We start from the raw sequence: 19,449 nt of genomic DNA on the forward strand, positions 1-19,449 counted from the left end.
TATTTCTGTCTTCTGCACACATTTTTCTTCAGTGCAGTTGCCACTACCAGTAGAAATTTTGCCTGGCCTGCAGGAAAAAGATCTCAGGGATGCATATGATGTCATGTATGTACTCTGACAATAAATCTGAACTTTGAACATGTAGTAATAGAGGTTGTGCTGCGAACAGACCAGTAGACATCTCATGCATGATACAACACATAACACACAGTGGAAAAGTGCATTTACAGAGCAAGGAGAGGAAAGGCAGCATAATTTTATTGGTTCAAGGTTCATTTTGGAGTCTGATAATGGTGGGTTTTGCTAGTACATGATCCTATACTTGTGTATCTTCCTAATGGGAAAGGGGTGAAGAGAGTATGACCGGAATGGGATGAGTATTTAATATGTTGCTTGGTTTTCCAAGGCAGTGGGAGCTATTGCTGGAGTTGAAGGAGGGGAGGGTTGTGTGTGTGTGATGGCTAGAACCACGTTCACAACCTACTACAGTTTCTTGCACTCCTGGGCGGACCAGTTCCAATAGTTTTGCTTACCAGTTTATTTGTCCTGCAACCTCATCAGGAATGAAAGGCTCTGGCCAAAAATGTTGACTGTCCATTTCTTTCCATGAATGCTGCCTGATCTGCTGAGTTTCTCCAGTCTTTTGTGTATTAATCAAAACGTAAATTCCCCAGCCTGTCACATCTTTAGATCAGCTTTTACGATCCGTAATCCACCATGTAATGAACATGTCACCATGTGGCATGATGGGTATAATTGCCTCCCCCTACATTGTAAACTGTGTAGTTCTGTGGTTGTGCAGGATTGACATTTTTTGTTTGTGTCCCTGAAGGCATTTTTTTGTAGTCGCAGTGATTATTTCAAAGCATTGTTGGAGGATCATTTTTCTGAAAGCGAGGAACTTCAGAGTCAGCCCAGTATTCCCATGGTGTCGCTTCACAACGTCACGGAAGAAATCTTCACCAGAGTCCTCTACTACATCTACAGTGATGATACTGAGGTAAGATTGGACACACCATTCAGCAGACTTGTTGGATGGTGCTGGGGTTCAACAGCACTGCATTGCCAAGCTTGTTGTAGGGCAATAGAGGATGAATAACAGAAAGTGCTGGATATTCTCCTCATTTCAGGAAACATCTGTGGACAGAGAGCAGTGAACATTTTAAGCTAATGATCTTTAATTGGAACCTGATTGTGTTAACTTTATTTCTCTGTACAGGTACAGCCTGATTCACTGGATGTTTCCAGCATTTTCTATTTTTATATAAGATCTCTAGAATCTGCAATTTTATTTGTTTTGGACAAATCTGTTTTTGCAGAATGTTAAAGTCACTTGTAAAGCAGTAAAACAGGCCCACATATCTGCTGACCATTTTACCCATCGATATTAATCCCAGTTGCCTGCATTAGGACTATAGCCTTCTACACCAGTGGTTTTCAAACTTTTTCTTTCCACTCACATTTCTTCTTTTTTCTTTGGCTTGGCTTCGCGGACGAAGATTTATGGAGGGGGTAAAAAGTCCACGTCAGCTGCAGGCTCGTTTGTGGCTGACAAGTCCGATGCGGGACAGGCAGACACGGTTGCAGCGGTTGCAGGGGAAAATTGGTTGGTTGGGGTTGGGTGTTGGGTTTTTCCTCCTTTGCCTTTTGTCACTCACATACCACTTTAAGTAATCCCTATGTCATAGATGCTCTGGCAGTAAGGGATTGCTTAGTGGTATATGAGTGGAGAAAAAAAAAGTTGAGAACCACTGCTTTAGACCCAATTATTACTGAAATATTTACTTGAGAAAAATTGTCATTGGCCCATTTCCTTTGGAGTTATTTAACCATGCACGAGTCATTTAGGTGCAATTAAAACTACGGTTTTCAAACCTTTTTCTTTCCACTCACATACCACTTTAAGTAATCCCTCATAATCAAAGAGCACCTATGGCGTAGGGATTACTTAAGGTGGTATGTGAGTGGAAAGAAAAAGTTTGAAAACTACTGTTCTACACCATGTCTATTTATGTGACTGCCTAAATGACACTTAAACAGAGTGATTCCATCACCACGTTTGGCAGCAAGTTCCAGATATCAACCACTTTATTTAAAAAAACTTGTTCTGAGTTCCCCCTTAAAATTTCTCCCTCTCACCCTAAACCTATATCATTTTGTTTTTGATACCCCTAGCATGGGAAAAGGATTTTGACCATCTTCTCCATCTATGCCTTGCATATTCTTTCATTCTTTTATCAGGTCATCTCTCAGCCTCCTTCACTCCAGGGAAAATGAGACAGACTGTCCAATCTCTCTTCATAACTAAAATCCTCCACTCCATGCGACATCCTCATAAATCTCCTTTCCCCTCTCCATCACAATTTCACCCCTTTTTTATGTCATGAAGTGTACCCACTGATGTAACATATGAATTCCAGGAGCAATTATGCAAGTAAGCTTTCAAACCATGAATAATAATCAAATGATCTGTTTTATCGACGTTGGTTGAAGAATATATATAGTCCAAGTTAATGAGAGGAATCTTCTTTGAAAAGAAAGTACCATGTGATATTTTGTCCACCTCAGAGGGCCTCATTTATTTTCTGAAGGACAGCTCCAATAGAGAGTTTCCTCTCTTGTAAGATGCTAGCATATCAGTCGAGACTTCTGTATTAGAGACTTTGGAATACAATTTACATCTTCTGACACAACAGAGCTAATTGTGGTATCATTAGAGCTAGACCTAAACAAAGATCCTTTTGATTCTGAGAAGGTAAGAAACCAGTTTAAACATTTAGGATGCAAGAGAAAGGGAAAAGCATTTACATTTGTGATGGTGGAAGATGTGGAAAAGGAAATAGATGGGGGTAGTGGAGGTGATACAATTGAGATTAAACACCCAAGGCAAAGAATGTGGAGCAGTGTTACTGAAACTATTGCAGGGAAACCTTCCAGAGCATTTATAATTTATAAATATTTGTCATTGTTATGTTCTGATGCCACAATTGGGAAGTATGGGAGTCTTGCTCAGGCAGACTGAATCTAGCATAAAATTGGTTCATGAATCCATTTCAGGGCCCAGGTGACCTATGATAAAGGTTGATATTTATTTTGGTTTAATAATTGGGCATTTCAAGATTAATGTTCAGAAACATTTCATGCATATTTGGAACCTTTCTCTAAGATCTAGTCTGATGTCAGGTTAGTTGTTAATCTAAACCTGAGACTTTTTAAACCTAAGGCATCAAGGAAATATGGGCATTGACACAGATGTATGGTGTTGGGTGACAAATCAGCCTTGATTTGAACATTTTTGGAGCTGTGGCTTTCAGTGCCTCTGTTCCTGTAATGAAATAGCACTCTTAATTCACACCTGCAATGGAATTGTCATTGTGGCTGCACACATGACAAAACAGCTAGTTAGAAGAAACATGATGTCAAGAACTTAAACTGCTATTTAATGTTCCCTGAGCTGATACATACAAGAAGCAAGTTTCAAAAGTATTATGTCTCCTGTTGCAATATTAAATCATGCCACCAGGTAGCAGTAGTGATTCGTGCATTTAATTCCTTTATTGTCAAAGCAAATGTATTCTTATTACATATTGCCCCAATCTAAGAATTTCAATTCTAATTTATTTACTTAAACAAAATAAGTATATGTTCTTCTATGTGTCTTTAAAAACGTGGTTCTCCCCGTGTCCGAGTGGGTTACCTCCAGGTGCTCCAATTTCCTACCACGTTCAAAGACAAATGAGTTAGTAGGTTAATTGGTCACATGGATGTATTTGGGTGGCACAGGCTTATGGGTTGGAAGGGCATGTTACTGTGTCGTATCTCTAAGTTAATTGGTAGTTATGTTCTCACCTCAGTTTGAAAGCCTACATGGAAGGTAAATAGCTGGAGACCGTTTGGCCTCTGAGTCATTTCTGACTTTCAGATGGATTACGGCTGATTCATATTTCAGTTTTTTTATTTATGTCCTCAATTGCTTGATATTATTTATTATCTAACAATATTTCTGTGTAGATCAAAAAAAATCAAGAAAATTAGCATCAAAACACTTAGGAAAACAAGTTCAGGTTTCTTTCATTGGTTATGTGTAATTTTTAAAAAAATTACTTCCTGATGGATTCTGATTATCACGTGAAATCCTGTGAATAGGTTTGCAGATAATGTGTTTGTTTGGATAAGGTGAACTTTTGAGGTTCTAATGAGTGATTGGGTGTGAAACAAAATCAGGTAATCCTTGAGCAGATTAAGTTAATTGAATTTCTCAATTTTGCTTCTCTAATTCCATTATTTAAGTGGGGGGGGGGGGGGAAGGGTGAAAGATGTCTGCTGATGGGGCCTTCAGCCAGATAGTTCATCAACAATGTCCATTATGATTGCATCAGTTAATCGAGAATATTCCTGAGAGTGTGATCAGTCAAAGAGAACACGCAAACCAGGGCCTTTTCTTTTTTCTCACCATAGATTGCAGGCAATTGGATCTCCTTGCATTGATACCTTTCATGAGCAGAATTAAACTGTAAATTAGAAAGCATTTCCTGTTACGTATCATTGTACTTGGGCAAGGCACTGTTGAATTAATGTCAACCATATTTTAATATTACAATAGGCAGTCAAAGTGAAGAAAAACTTGTCAGGAATAAAAAAAATTAAAAGAAAGAACATTAGTTGAGTCTTGTCAAGAGAGTTACCTAGTTGTTCTCTTTTCTTTTTCTTGCTTGCAGTTATCTCCAGAAAATGTGCATGAGGTGCTCTGTGTTGCTGACATGTATCTTCTGCCAGGCTTGAAGAGGCACTGTGGGAAGACCCTTGCATCCATGATGACTGAGGACAACATAGTTAGCATCTGGAAGACAGCAAAACTCTTTAGACTTTCCAGATTGGAAGACCAGTGCACAGAATATATGGCTAAAATAATAGAAAAGGTAATTTTTACGTTGGACTGATGGGTTCATAAATGTGTAAAAAAATTGGCCATTGCCCTAATGTGGGGTCACTGGAAGCACAAAGAGCATGAGAGGGCAGTGCGTGTTGTCATTGTTTAAAAAAGTTTTATAACTCAAAACAAAATCATAAAAAAGTTTTGAAAAAATGTCTTATTCATCAGTTGATGTATAAAATTGAAGTTTTTGGCTTACTCTGTTGGCCACTGATCATACCTGAGTGATGATGAAGTTGTGTCTTTGTGAATAAAATAACTTCATGTGATGTTAGTTAAAGTTTGTTTAAAGGAATTAATAAAATTGGTCTGTCCAATGGTGCTATATCTCAGGCTATAGGTAGGATGCCAGGATGTTAAGTATGAGAAGGGGAATCTCACAGAACATTTTACCTGAAGGGTAACACAGTTGAGAAAAATGATCAAGGAATAAGTTTCAAAGGAGAAGAATATGTTGTTTGGAGAGGCAATTTAAACATTGATATGGAGAAAGTATGTCATTGGGATTATTTTGAGCCTTAAGGATCCGCTCAAGTTTTAATGTAATTGCTGATCAATCTGGGTGCTGTTTGGCCGTTGATGTAAAGGAATTACTTGGACAGCAGTGTTGGGATGATAACTCAGTATGCAGGCGTAGTGATTGGTGTCCCAAAATGCAAGTAGGTAGGGTGGTAAAGAAGACGAATGGCCTGCTTGTCTTCATTAGACAGGTCATTGAGCACAAAAGTAAGGGATTCATGTTGCAGCTACAGAAAACTTTTATTAAACTGCGTATCCTGACATCTTGTTATGGGATGTGGAGGCTTTGGAAAGGGTACAGAAGACATTTGCTTGGATGTTGCCTGGTTGAGATGTTGTGAATTGCAGTAGGTCAAGGGGAAGGTTCAGAGTCTGCTCCACTGTGGTGAGAGGGGAGGGGAGGGAATGCCACTGAGCCTGCGGTCCCACTCCTGCCTGGCAGGCCACTCTCCTTGATGATGCTGAGTCAAGGGATTTTTCTGACTGCTTGTGACTGGGAGACAGTGACACACAGTTTGAGAAGGAGAGTTGGAAAGAAAAGTCAATAGGTGAAGCTCAGGAAGAAATGGAAAGAGAGAGGGGAGGGAGTTACCTGAACGAGGACAATCATCATTCTAATTCCATGTTGGGTGAATTTTTTTTCAACCTGTGAAGTCAGTTCGGCTCTGAAAAAAATTCAGATAAATGAGAATTTCTGATTTGTTTTGGATAACTTCATTTATCCAAAAAAAAATTTTTTTAATTGGATAAATGAGGATTTTGGAGAATCAGATTTTGGATGATCGGAGTTGTACTGTAATTTATCCTAGTCTTAGTTCTCAGTGGTTGACCCTATCATGTGATGTTATGACCCTTTGTTCTTGGGGTTCCAGCAAGAATTCCTCCCAGTTGAATTTATGTTTCAATGAGTCCAGACCTTTATTTTTCCAAATTTTGAAGGAGCATTTCCCAAGTGTACTTAATCTCCCCTCATACGGCAATGTCACTACATAAATATCCATCATGTAATCAATATAAAAATCAGTCAGTAAGCCTTTCCTGTATAATTTTCCAAAACAATCCATTAAGTTCTAGTCCTGGTCACTACCCATACTGAAAGACTTAGGGCACTTTATTTTGGAGTACCCCACCCCTTCCTGACCACATATACTGGCCAAGAACTTGTGGTTGAAGATTACTGATTTCAGTGGATTTGTAGGACTTCAGATGAAAAATGAGGCAAGTCTGTATTAAAAGTGAACTGAAGCTTCATGCTACAGTATTTAAAACCACTTTTCTTTAAAATAATTAATTCTAGTTTATTAATTATTTCATTATTATGGATTCCAAGTATTTCTGAATGTTGGGGAAACTTTGACACCTGACTATTAAAGATTTCCAGAGGAGTTTTGAGGACTGGTCACCTGTCTGGGTTACTCTGATGCACAGACTGAAACCTTCCCACTTACTGAGGCCTTATAACTTGGCTCTAGGAATCTCTGTATAAGCAAGTTTGGCCATCTGGATCTGGCAAAGGTAGGGGATTAGAGAACATGGCAGTGAATGCATACAGCAGGTCCCACTCTGGAAAATTCAGTTCAATTTTGCAACAGGGATTGCATAATTTTCTTTCTAAAGTTGCCAGCTGGCTTGTAGAAAGCTACTTAATGTGGTACTCAGTTCTATATAGACATTTTTTGGCCCAGTGCTGAACAAGGTTACACAACAGTCTTAATCTTATTGATGTAGAGAGAGATCACAAATCATACTTTTGCATGAGGTAATCACAAGACAAAAGTGGTATTGTCCATTTATACAGAGGAGGAAAACTCCTGCCATCTCTATACTTGCTGGAGGTTGGAAGTTCAGAATTGCTACTTTGCATTCTGTTCTCATTGCCCAATTTAAGCAGACTATTTATTCTGCCATTCATTACAATGTCCTTCATCACAGCACATGGTCAACACTGAGCTCAATGGGAAATGAGAAGTTGGTGTTCATTGACAAAAATGTGCACATATACAGATTGCCTGTATTTACCTATAGTTATAGTCAGTAAATCATTATGCATTAGTTGGATTTATTAGCTATTTGTATGACATTGGTAAAGTATTGTTCCAATATTTAATTGTTTATTGACATATTGAAGCATTGCAGCAGTATTTAAGTTATTGAATCCAAAGTAAATTCAATTAATGATTTTTTTTAAACTTGAAAAAAGGTCATATTTTGAGCATTTCTTAGTTCTGCAAAGGATTTTTTTCTGCCACAATGCACGTATTTTGTTTTTACCCATTGAACTTCCATCCAATTAAATGTCAAACAGCTTTTTAGAAATTCCTCAGTGGTGCCTAGAAATACACAAAACTGGAAGTGTTAACTATTTGAGTTCAAACTGTTCCCTAGCACTTTTGATTGAATACAAAAAGCTCCACTTGCATAGCATGGGTAGTGTCTCTTGGGAAAATCTCAAATAAATTGCTTTGAAGTGCAGGGATTATTGTGCTATAGAAAAAAGTGGTGATCATCAAAGCATCTTGACAACTACATACTTGCTCCCTAGGAGGTGATCACCTGCTTTATGCCCGGAATCAAAATATAAATGACTCCTACCGGCATCTAATTACTGTTGCTATTGTCACTGACATGTTACCTCTGGAAGTCCTCACAGCAAATTGTAAATGCTGTGATGGGTGATTTATTTTTTAATATTTCATTTCTTATTCTAAACAATAGGAGAGGAGGAGCAGGGGGAGGAGTACAGGCTAACAGGTAAAAGGTCAGAGGTGGATATGGGTGCAAGGGAAGAAGAGAACAAAGCGAAAAAGTGATAGTGGGAAGGGGTAACTGAATAGAGGAAAGGATAGGGAGCTGGAGGAAAGGAGGGATTGGGAAAGAGAGAGTCTTGGGAGAGGAGTTCAATGGAAATGTGAGAAGTTGATGTTAATGTCGTTTGGTTGGAGATGGAGGACCCATACGGAATATTAGTTGTTGTTCTTCCGATTTGAGGGTAGCCCAAGTTTGGCAGTGCATGAGGTCGTGGTCAGACGTGTCGGTGTGGGAAGGATGTGGGCAGTTAGAACCATAAAACACTACAGCACAGAAACAGACCCCTTCAGCCTTTCTAGTCTATGCCAAACTATTTTTTTTTTTGCCAAGTCCCACACACCTACACCCAGTCTATAGCCCTCCATACCTCTCCCATCCATGTACCTGTCCAAATTCTTCTTGTGTTAAAATTGATCCCGCATTCACCACCTCAGCTGGCAGCTTGTTCTACAATCCTACCACTCTCTGTATAAGTTTCCCTTCATGTTCCCTATAAACTTTCCCTTTCACTCTTAACCCATGTCCTCTGGTTTGCATCTTACCTACCCTCGGTGGAAAAACCCTATCTACAGTTACTCTGTCTATCCACCTCATAATTTTAAATACCTCTATCAAATCTCTCCTCATTCTTCTACACTCCAGGGAATAAAGTCCTAACCTGGTTAACCTTTCCTTATCACTCAATTCCTGAAGTCTGAGCAACATCTTCATAAATCTTCTCTGCACTCTTTCTATCTTATTGATGTATTTTCTGCAAAGGTGACAAAAACTGCCCACAATACTCCAAATTTAGCCTCACTATTGTCTTATACAACTTTACCATAACATCCCCAACTTCTATACTCAGTTCTTTTATTTTATAAAGGCCAATATGCTAAAAGGTCTCTTTACAACCCTATCCACCTGGGACACCACTTTCAGGGAATTATGTATCTGTAGTTGAACCCTCCCCTCCTCCATTTTACTGTACTCGTCAGTGCCCTACCTTTAACTGTGTATGATCTTTCTTGGTTGGTCCTTCCAAAATGCAACACCTCACCTACGTCTGTAATAAATTCCATCTGCCATTTTTCAGCACATTTTTTCCAGCTGATCCAGATCCATATGCAAGTTTTGTAAACCTTCTTTGCTGTCCACAACACCTTCAATCTTAGTGTCATCTGCAAACTGGCTGATCCCATTTACCCATTATCATCCATTGTCATCATTGATATTGATGACAAACAACAATGGTCGCAGCACTGATCCCTGAGGCACACCACAGGCCTCCACTCTGAGAAGGTCTCATCCACCACTACTCTCTGGCTTCTCCCATCTAGCCATTGTCGAGTCCAGTTCACTACTTCACCATGAATACAGAGTGTCTGAACCTTCCTGACTAATCTCCCATGTGGGACCTTGTCAAAGACCTTATTAAAGTCCATGTATACATCCACAGCCTTTCCTTCATCAGCTTTCCTGGTAACCTTCTCCAAAAGCTCTATAAGATTGATTAAACATGACCTACAATGTACAAAGCCATGTTGACTATACCTAATCAGTTTCTGGCTATCCAAATAATTGTATATGCGATCTCTTAGAACACCTTCCATTAATTTACCTTCTACTGACATCAAGCTCATTCGGTTACTTTTAGAGCCTTTTTTATACAACGGAACAATGTAAGCTCCCCTCCAATCCTCCAGCACCTCACCTGTGGCTAAAGACATTTTAAATAGTTCTGCCAGACTTCTTACAATTTTGACACTAACCTCCCTCTAGGTTCGAGGGAATAACTTGTCAGGCCCAAGAACTTATCCACCCTTATTTGCTTTAAGACAGCAAGCGCTTCCACCTCTTTAATCTGTATAGGTTCAATGACCTCACTGCTTGTTTTTCTTACTTCCCATGACTCTGCCCGTGAATACTGATGAAAAAAACATTTAAGATCTCCCCATCTCTTTTGGCTGTGTACAAAGTTGACCTCTCTGATCTTCAGGGGGACCAATTTTGTCATTTTGCTCTTAATATACCTGTAAAAACCCTTAGGATTTTTCTTCACATTGTCCGCCAAAGCCACCTAATGTAATCTTTTAGCCTCCTGATTTCTTTCTTGAGGTTTTTCTTGCCTTTTTTTATACTCCCCAAGTGTCTCATTTTGCTCTATGTTGCCTATACCTGCTATACACCTCTTTCTTCTTCTGAACCAGCTCCCCAATATCCCTTGAAAACTAAGGTTCCCTGTGCGTGCTAACCTTGCCTTTAATCCTGACAGGAACATGCAAACTCTGTACTCTCAAAATATCACCTTTGAAAGTCCTCCACTTACCTTGCACATCCTTTCCTGAAAACAACTTATCCCAATTGACACATTCTAGTTTCTTCCTCATTTCCTCATTATTAACCTTTCTCCTCTTCAGAATCTCAACCTGAGGTCTAGACCTATCCTTCTCCATAATTAACTTGAAACTAATGGTATAATGATCACTGGAGCCAAAATATTCCCCTACACATACTTCTGTCACCTGTCCTGTTTCGTTCCCTAAAAGGAGATCCAGTACAGGTATTGCATTCTCTCTAGTTGGTACCTCTATATATTGATTTAGAAAACTTTCCTGAAAACATTTGACAAACTCCAAGCCATCCAGCCCTTTTACAGTATGGGAGTCCCAATCAATATGGAAAATTAAAATCCACTATCACAATCTTATGTTTCCAGCAGTTGTCTGCACTCTCTCAACAAATTTACTCCTCCAATTTTTGTTGACTGTTGGGCAGTCTATGATACAACTCTATAATGTGGTCACACCTTTCCCATTCCTCAGCTCCACCTATATAACCTCAGTAGATGAGCCCTCTGGTCTGACTGGCCTGAGCACAGCTGAAATATTTTCCCTGATGACCAATGCCACTCCTCCCTCTTTGATCCCCCAATTCTATTGCGTGAAAAGCAATGGAAGTCTGGAATATTGAGGTGCCAGTCCTGCCCCTCCTGCAACCAAGTTTTACTGATGTCCACAATGTCATAATTCCACATGCTAATCCATGCTCTAAGTTTGTCTGCCTTTCCTACAATACTCCTTGTATTGAAATTAGATGCACTGCCGAAAATTTCCACCACATACTTGACTTCTAAAGTTACATGCAATTTTTGCATAATCTTTTCCCTCCTCCCTTCTTCTATCTGCTCTGACATTCTGGTACCTATCCCCCTGCAAATCAAGTTTAAAGCCACCAGAGCAGCACTAGCAAACCTTCTCTCAAGAATACTAGCCCTCTTCCAGTTCAGATGCAACCATCCTGTTGGAACATGTCCCACCTTCCCTGGAAGAGAACCCAATGATCCAGAAACCTGAAGCCCTCCCTCCTGCACCATGTCATAAGCTATGTTTAATGCTGCATTATCCTTTTATTTATAATCTTTTATTTATGACTACTACATGGTAGCAATCCTGAGATCACAATCCTGGAGGTCTTCGTCTTCAACCTCGTGTCTAACTCTCTGAACTCTTCTTGCAGGACCTCCTCACCCTTCCTACCATGTCATTGGTCCCTACATGGACCATGACATCTGACTGCTCACCCTCCATCCTGAGAATGCCATGAACTCTCTCTGAGATATCTGGACCCTGGCACCTGTGAGGCAACATACCATCTGTGGCCTTCTCTACATTGGAGAGAATGGTTGCAGATTATGAGATCGCTTCTCCCAGCACCTCCTCTTCATCCGCCACAAAAGCGACCTTCCCACAGCCAACCATTTCAATTCTGAGTCACACTGTCAAGCTCACATGTCTGTCCATGGCCCTTCACATTACCCCACCCTGACCACCTGCAGATTGGAGGAACAACACCTCATTTTTTGTCTGGGCACTCTCCAACCCCAGGGTATAAACATTGAGTTCACTGTATTCCATTAATCAGCTTGCCTCTTCCCTCCTCCTCCCCCTTAACTAGTCATTTCAGTTCCTACTTCCTTTCTCTCTCCACCTAGCCTAGACTCCTCCCCCCCTTCCTGTGGTTCTCCTCCAACCCCCCACCTATCATCTCCCACTCTCACCAAACCGCTCCCCCCTCCACCCTTCCCCCTTTTGTTTGGACATCTCTCATGTTCTCCCACATCTTGATGAAGGCCTCAGGCCCGAAATGTTGGTGATGTATCTTTACCTTTGCTACATAAAGGCACTGTTTGACTTGCTGAGTTTCTCCAGCATTTATGTGTTTTTTTTCCACTTAATCATGGTGTCAAAAGAAACCTGTGTTTTACTTACCATCTGGCATACTTAATCTCTTATATGTCCTCCTAACCTGCCCTTACCTGTGCCAATCTGCTGAATCCTTTTTGTTCCTTGAATAGGGTAGCCCTTCCTTACTTCAACTCCTACCTCTTATCTGTTCCTGCTGAAGCTTGTTGAGCCAAAGCCTTACCACTCTGACTCAGCCCACTCTGATAATAACCTCTCCCTCAAGAAATAGTTTGACAGTCCCTGCTTTTGCAAATTGATCTCCCAATGCCCTCCTTCCCTCTCCAATCACAGCAACCCCCCCCCCCTTGTTTTTTGCTAATGACTTTTTCAGTCTTGAAATGTTGGTTACCTTATACTTCGTGTAGATGCTGCTTGACCTCTGAGTTTCTCTTTTTTTTTTAAGACTTTATTTAAAATTTTATAACATGAATACAATAGAGAATTACATTTAAAGAAAAATTTTTTAAAAATTAAAATGGTATAATTACAATATTACATCAGAAAACTACACAAAATAACCCCCCCCCCCGTTAATTGTAACACAATATTAGTAATCTAACTTAAAATTAGTCCAGCCCTCCCCCCCAAAATAAAGAGTGAAGAGTTAATAAAATTAACAATATTATATATGGAAAAAAAAATACCCACTTACAAAAAAAGAGATAAAACTTAACCTAAAAAAAAATTCTAACAAAAAAAATTTTTTATCAATACTAAAATATCACGCTTAAACATATATTTAAATCAAACTTAAATGCATATAATTAGCAAACGAGTCCACTTTAACTTATAAAAAGACATCCTATCCTGAATTGAAAAAGATATCCTTTCCATAGTCAAACAAAATTTCATCTCCAAATACCACTTATCTAAAGTTAGTATATTTTTATCTTTCCAAGTAAGTGCTATACATTTCGTAGCCACGACTAAAGCTAAATAGATAAAGGAAATCTGATAATCCTCTAAACCTAAATCAATTAATGATTGCATGTTCCCTAATAAAAATATATCGGGTTCTAATACAAGATGGATATTATATAAACTGTTAAAAATAGATTGAATACCTTTCCAAAACTGTTGCAATCGATCGCAAAGCCAAACAGTATGCAAAAAAGTATTGGCCGTCTGATCACATCAAAAACAAGAATCCAACTTACTAAGACCAAATTTTTTTAATTTCTCCGGCGTTAAATATAGCTGATGAATAAAATTATAATTAATCATCGCTAGTCTGGCGTTAATTAATTTCCGAATACTATTCTGACAAATTTCCATCCAAGCTTCTTCAGCTATTTTATGTCCTAAATCTTTTTCCCATTTCAACTTATCTTTATCCCTGTCTTTTTTACTATCAATTTCTTGTAAAATACAATACAAATCAGATATATATCCCTTTTTTGGTATTCAAAGTACATATTCTTCAAAACTAGATTCAGGTAATAAAATCATATGTCGACCACATAACTGTTTTACAAAAGATCTTAATTGATAATATACAAATATAGAATTTCCACTAATACCATATTTCCTTTGTAATTCGTCAAAGGAACAAAAACAACTCTCAGAAAAACAATCAGATAAATTTTTTATTCCCTTCTTTTCCCATTGTTTCTAAGTGGCATTGGAGACCGTAAAAGGAACAAGTTGATTATTATATAATGGCAATCTTCCAGAATATATATTTTTAAGTCCCAATTTTTTAAGTTTACTTGTCCATAAATTCAATAAATGTTTCAATATTGGCACATCGTAAGTTCGTAGTAAACTTTTATTCCATCGAAACAAAAACTCATGAGGAAATTTTTCTAAAATAACCGCCATTTCTATCTTTACCCAACTAGATGGGTCGTCCATATTCATTAATGCACTAAGAAATTTAAATTGAGCTGCTTCGTAATAATGCTGAAAATTCGGTAATCTTAAACCTCCAAATTGAAAATCCCATAAAAATTTTCTCATTGCTACTCTCGGAAATTTTCCCTTCCATAAGAATTCTCTAATCACTTTATATAAGTCCTTAAAAAAACTTTTTTTTTAAATAAGGAATTGATTGAAACAGATATTGTATTCTAGGAAAAATATTCATTTTTATGGTATTAATCCTCCCTAGTAAACGACCTTCTGAGTTTCTCCAACACTTCTGTATATTGAGAAATAGTACTGGTGACTGTGAAGCACTTGCTCAATGTTGTTGTACTGGAGTGCTTAGATGTCAAGTCTTCTGTGTCTAGTCTTCTGAGTGTGAGCTGCCCATTCAGAACCAGGCTTGGATGTGATGTTGAAGGAAGGTTACTTTTATTCTAACCACTTTTGTTTGTATTTTTCAGCTTGTGGAGTTGGAGGAATTTGCTCAATTGGTAAAAGAGGATGCCACAGCTGTTGAGGCTCGACAGGAGACTGACTCTATCCCTCTTGTGGACGATATTCGTTTCCATGTTACCAGCAATGTTCAGACTTACAGTGCCATTGAGGAAGCTAATCAGAAGCTGAAAGCTCTGGAAGAACTCCTAGCTAGATTGGGGCTTGAGTGTTAAATTGCTTCACAGTTGTGACTGGCTGCGTAGATCATGTTGGAGATCAGCAGTGAAGAAAACAAGCTTTTGCTCAGGCAGAACTTTTCATTTTCCATAAGCTTGAATACATCCTATCTTGATAAAAATTGAGGACATTTATTGGAGTGACATTTTGCTGGCCTCAATTCAATGGAAGTTTAAAGCAATAAGATAGAGCCCTCACTAGTTGTTTCTTTGATTTTCCAACTAGTTCAGATTATTTAGCAAATTCTCATTTTCTAAGATCCACAATGCTACTTCCAGTATCAAGGTTGGTACTTTAATTTGCTGCAGCCTTGACAGAAGTCTGTTTGCTGAGAACTAAAAGATTGAGAAGCACTTCCAAATTCTACTGAACTTTTGGCAGTATGAATCCTAACTGGCATTTGAATAAAGAATGCTAAATATTAACAGTTTACCGATCATAATCTGCACAAGAGGTCAGGGTGAAAATCTCATCAGATGTCCCCATCTGAATTTTTTTTGTTATTTTGGTCTCATTCACTCAGAAATATTGAGTTTGCAGATCATCTGTGTTTTAAATTAATATTTTTGTAATTTGAAGTTTTTTTTAGAAGAGTGTGTGCTATAGTGATATTGCAAATTTGCAAAAGAAACATTGGTTCCAGGCTTCAGCCTGCTAACTTCATGATGCTATCTTTTTCAGTAAATGCACCAGCTGGGCCACAAAGATTTGTTTGGCCAGCCAAGGGAGAGTATTGGCAGGAATGCTGAAGACCTGCTGTCACTGGGATTTCTGGCAATCAATTTCAGTTTTGGTCTGTTGCTTGGAGTTCATGTCTTTTAGAAGTGTTAAATCCCTGAAGAAGCAGTTACCTTGAGATGAATCACTTACCTGATAAGGTGTGAGTGTGGTGGAGAGTCAGGAGTGAAGTATTACAATTTTCCTTTTTCTTCCAAGTTAAAATGGATCTATAAAGTCTTGATATATGCAAGGGCTATTTACTCTTGCAATTTACCCCAGATTCTTTACTTTATTGACACAGGCCCACAAATCATTTGGTCCACTGATCTCACACTGCAAATTTTGTTGGTTATGGCAACTCGAATGTTTTAATCTTGAATTTCAAGCTGAATCCCTTTAATAATGTTCAGTATCTGCCTCCTTTCAGACTGTGAGCGTAGAGCAATCTCTGATGTCGTCAATCTTTTCTGAATCATTTTATGAGAATGCTTATCTTTACAAAGCAACCAATTCCTGTGTATCTCACGAACCCAAGTGTGCTGGCACTCAACTATTTCTCTTAACATATTGACTGTCTTCTACCCTTCCCCCTCCATGTATCATCCTAACTCCACCCCCTACCACCACTGGCAGAGCTATTTGAATCAAACCACTCATGTAGTACCGTAATTGAGCCTAGGATTCTTCAGGTCCAGAATTATTAATACCAGCTCAATCTGTCCCTCTTCGTTAAGCCATTGATTATAACATATCAATCTTTTTGGATTCCAGTCTGTGCAAGCATGCAGAAATTGTTTTGCTTTGTTCTTTAAAAATCATATTTCTAGAAATAGCAGTATGGTTCAGTATTTAGACTGCACAAAAATAGAAATGGATCCTAAATAATTAATTGTTCTTAAACAGCAACAAAGGAATATGTCCTTTACTATTTTATCTAATTGAGATTGTATTTAATGTATGTGTGTGTGTGTGTGTGTGTGTGTGTGTGTGTGTGTGTGTGTATATGTTTGGCAGCAAACACTAAAAAAATTAGAATGCTCCTTCAGTATGGATCAGGTTTAAGGACCTTGTATGTTCTCTTCCTTGTTTAATTATTCAGTGCTCGTTTCTAGGCTTACTGTAGTGAAGACATTACAAATGCTGTAGAGATTTCAAGTGATGAAATTCAAAAATAAGCCAGGATATCTTCACATTTAAAATCTGGTGTGATTTGCTCTCATGCAAATGCATGTTAATGAGATGAGTTATTTATAAACCTCAATATGTTGTTACCAACAGGAAGTGTATTTTTTTTCTTGGATGAAAAAAACTGCTTTCCTCATTCAGACATTTTTGATCATTTAACAGAAATTTAAGTGTGTGAGGATATTGGAATACAATTGACCTCTCAGTATTAGGGTTCATTGGATATTAAAGGTCAAGTATTAAATAGATTTCAGCCTTATGGAATAAACTTAAAAAGATGCTGTTCCTGCAAAGTACTTTGGGACTGAATTGCCTGATTGGTCCACTTTGATTCATTTAAATCCATCAGCTATCTGCAGTGAAATCTGGTGAATGATTTTCAATCCTTTCAGATGGCAGAAATATTTCCAGCTGCCTGATATGTTCAAATTCCACTTGAATGCATTCTCATGGTTTTAAATTGCTATTGTGGATATGGAAATATTTGTACATATATAGTGAAAAACTAAAAAAAGGGTGTATTTAGCACACCATTGCCAATACAGTGCAATAAGTGTGTGTTTTATTTATATAAATATATATATATATATATATATATATATATAGATCTATCTGGAAGAATGCAAATTGAAAAGGATGAATGAAGGCAGTATAGAGAAAGAAAGAGAACAAATATGCTGGAATTATGGGATCATTTCCAGTGTTGAAGATCTGAAATGAATGAGATATTTGGAAATATGCAGTTGATCAGGTAGCATTTGTAAAGAGAGGAACAATGAATTAATGTTATAGATGGATGACCATGCAGCAAAACTGGCTAGTTCTGTGACAAACGGGATATCTGAATTATTTGAATTACATATTGAGTCTCGAGGGTTGCAATGTGTCTGGATGGAAGCTGAGGTACTGTTCCTTGAGTTTATCTTAGACTTAGTGGGAACAGTATTAGGAGGCCAAGATCAGAATAGGAGTAGAATGGAAAATTAAGGACAGGTGACTGGAAGTTTCAAAGCAACCTTACAGATTGAATGGAGGTGTTAAATTTCTCCACTCTGGTGGACTCAACATTTTGAGCACAAATGAAAATCAATTGATGCTTTGCCCAAAAAGAGTGTTAGAGACCCTTATAGGTGAGAAGGGTCAAGATAAGAGGGAAGGTGATGAATGGAAAAGCTCTGAGAGGGAAAGTGGCTGATGGAAATGGGAGTATGAACAAGGGAGTCACCAAGGATCCAGTATCTTTGGAATACTAAGGATCAGGGTGGAGATGTGTGTGGTAGTGGAATCTCATGGAAGGTGATAGAAGTTATGGAAAAGGCCCAAGAGGATGGAGTGGAAGGCAAGGACCGAGAGGGCCCAGCCATTGCTCTGGCTGGGAAGAGAACTAGAGAGAACAGAAAAATTGCAAACTAAGGAAGCTGTGGTTGAGTCCCTAATCAATTCTAATAGAGAGAAAACAACTCCAAAGGATTGGAGTGGAAAATCTCATTTTAAGAACAGATGCAGTGTGTATTTTAAAAAAAAAAGGAGGATAGTATAGATTTCCCACAGGAAGAAGGGTGAGAGGAGACTCTCACAGCTAAATTGTTGTGAAATACGATCATCCATCTTTACCAATAAACATTTCTCTTTCCAGAGATGCTACCTGGCCTACTTTCAACATTTTTTTTGAATAAATTTCCAATTACTGATGGGTTTAATTGCTTATAATTTCAGCACATTGTTGTTCACTTTTTAAGCTTTGTTCATCTCTCTATTTGTTGTATCCAAGATAGATTGAACAACTTTGTCTTACACCGTTGTAACAGGTGTTTTCTCTCCTTGCCTCTGCCCTTCTCTTTGCTTCCACCACTCTCTCTTTCATTTGTCTCCTCCACCCCCCACTCCTCCAACCCCTTGCTCTAACCCCCCCCTCGCTCCACCCCCCTCGCTCCACCCCCTCGCTCCACCCCCTCGCTCCACCACCCCCCTCGCTCCACCACCCCCCCTCGCTCCACCACCTCCTCGCTCCACCACCTCCTCGCTCCACCACCCCCTCGCTCCACCCCCCTGCTCCACCACCTCCCCTCTTGCTCCACCACCCCCTCTTGCTCCACCACCTCCCCTCGCTCCACCACCCCCACTCGCTCCACTACCCCCCCTCGCTCCACCACCCCCCTCGCTCCACCACCCCCCTCGCTCCACCACCCCCCTCGCTCCACCACCCCCCCTCGCTCCACCACCCCCCCTCGCTCCACCACCCCCCTCGCTCCACCACCCCCTCGCTCCACCACCCCCTCGCTCCACCACCCCCCTCGCTCCACCACCCCCCTCGCTCCACCACCCCCCTCGCTCCACCACCCCCCTCGCTCCACCACCCCCCTCGCTCCACCACCCCCCCTCGCTCCACCACCTCCTCGCTCCACCACCCCCTCGCTCCACCCCCCTGCTCCACCAGCACCCCTCGCTCCACCACCCCCTCTTGCTCCACCACCTCCCCTCGCTCCACCACCCCCACTCGCTCCACCACCCCCCCTCGCT

At 39.5% G+C, this 19,449-nt stretch overlaps 1 protein-coding gene across 12 annotated transcripts in view; it reads left to right on the forward strand.

Moving 5' to 3' along the window:
• abtb1 (ankyrin repeat and BTB (POZ) domain containing 1) overlaps positions 1-17,225 on the forward strand; it is a 135,876-nt gene extending 118,651 nt beyond the window's left edge. For all 12 annotated transcript variants that reach the window (XM_069937372.1, XM_069937376.1, XM_069937381.1 and 9 more), the window contains 3 exons: positions 833-1,000; positions 4,719-4,919; positions 14,814-17,225. In XM_069937372.1, the coding sequence (XP_069793473.1) occupies positions 833-1,000; positions 4,719-4,919; positions 14,814-15,020 (576 nt within the window). In that variant the 3' untranslated portion in view covers positions 15,021-17,225. The remainder of the gene's footprint in view (positions 1-832; positions 1,001-4,718; positions 4,920-14,813) is intronic.
• The last annotated feature ends 2,224 nt before the right edge of the window (positions 17,226-19,449 follow it).

Source organism: Narcine bancroftii, chromosome 5, assembly GCF_036971445.1.
Source record: "Narcine bancroftii isolate sNarBan1 chromosome 5, sNarBan1.hap1, whole genome shotgun sequence".
In the NCBI taxonomy this organism is placed as follows: domain Eukaryota; kingdom Metazoa; phylum Chordata; class Chondrichthyes; order Torpediniformes; family Narcinidae; genus Narcine; species Narcine bancroftii.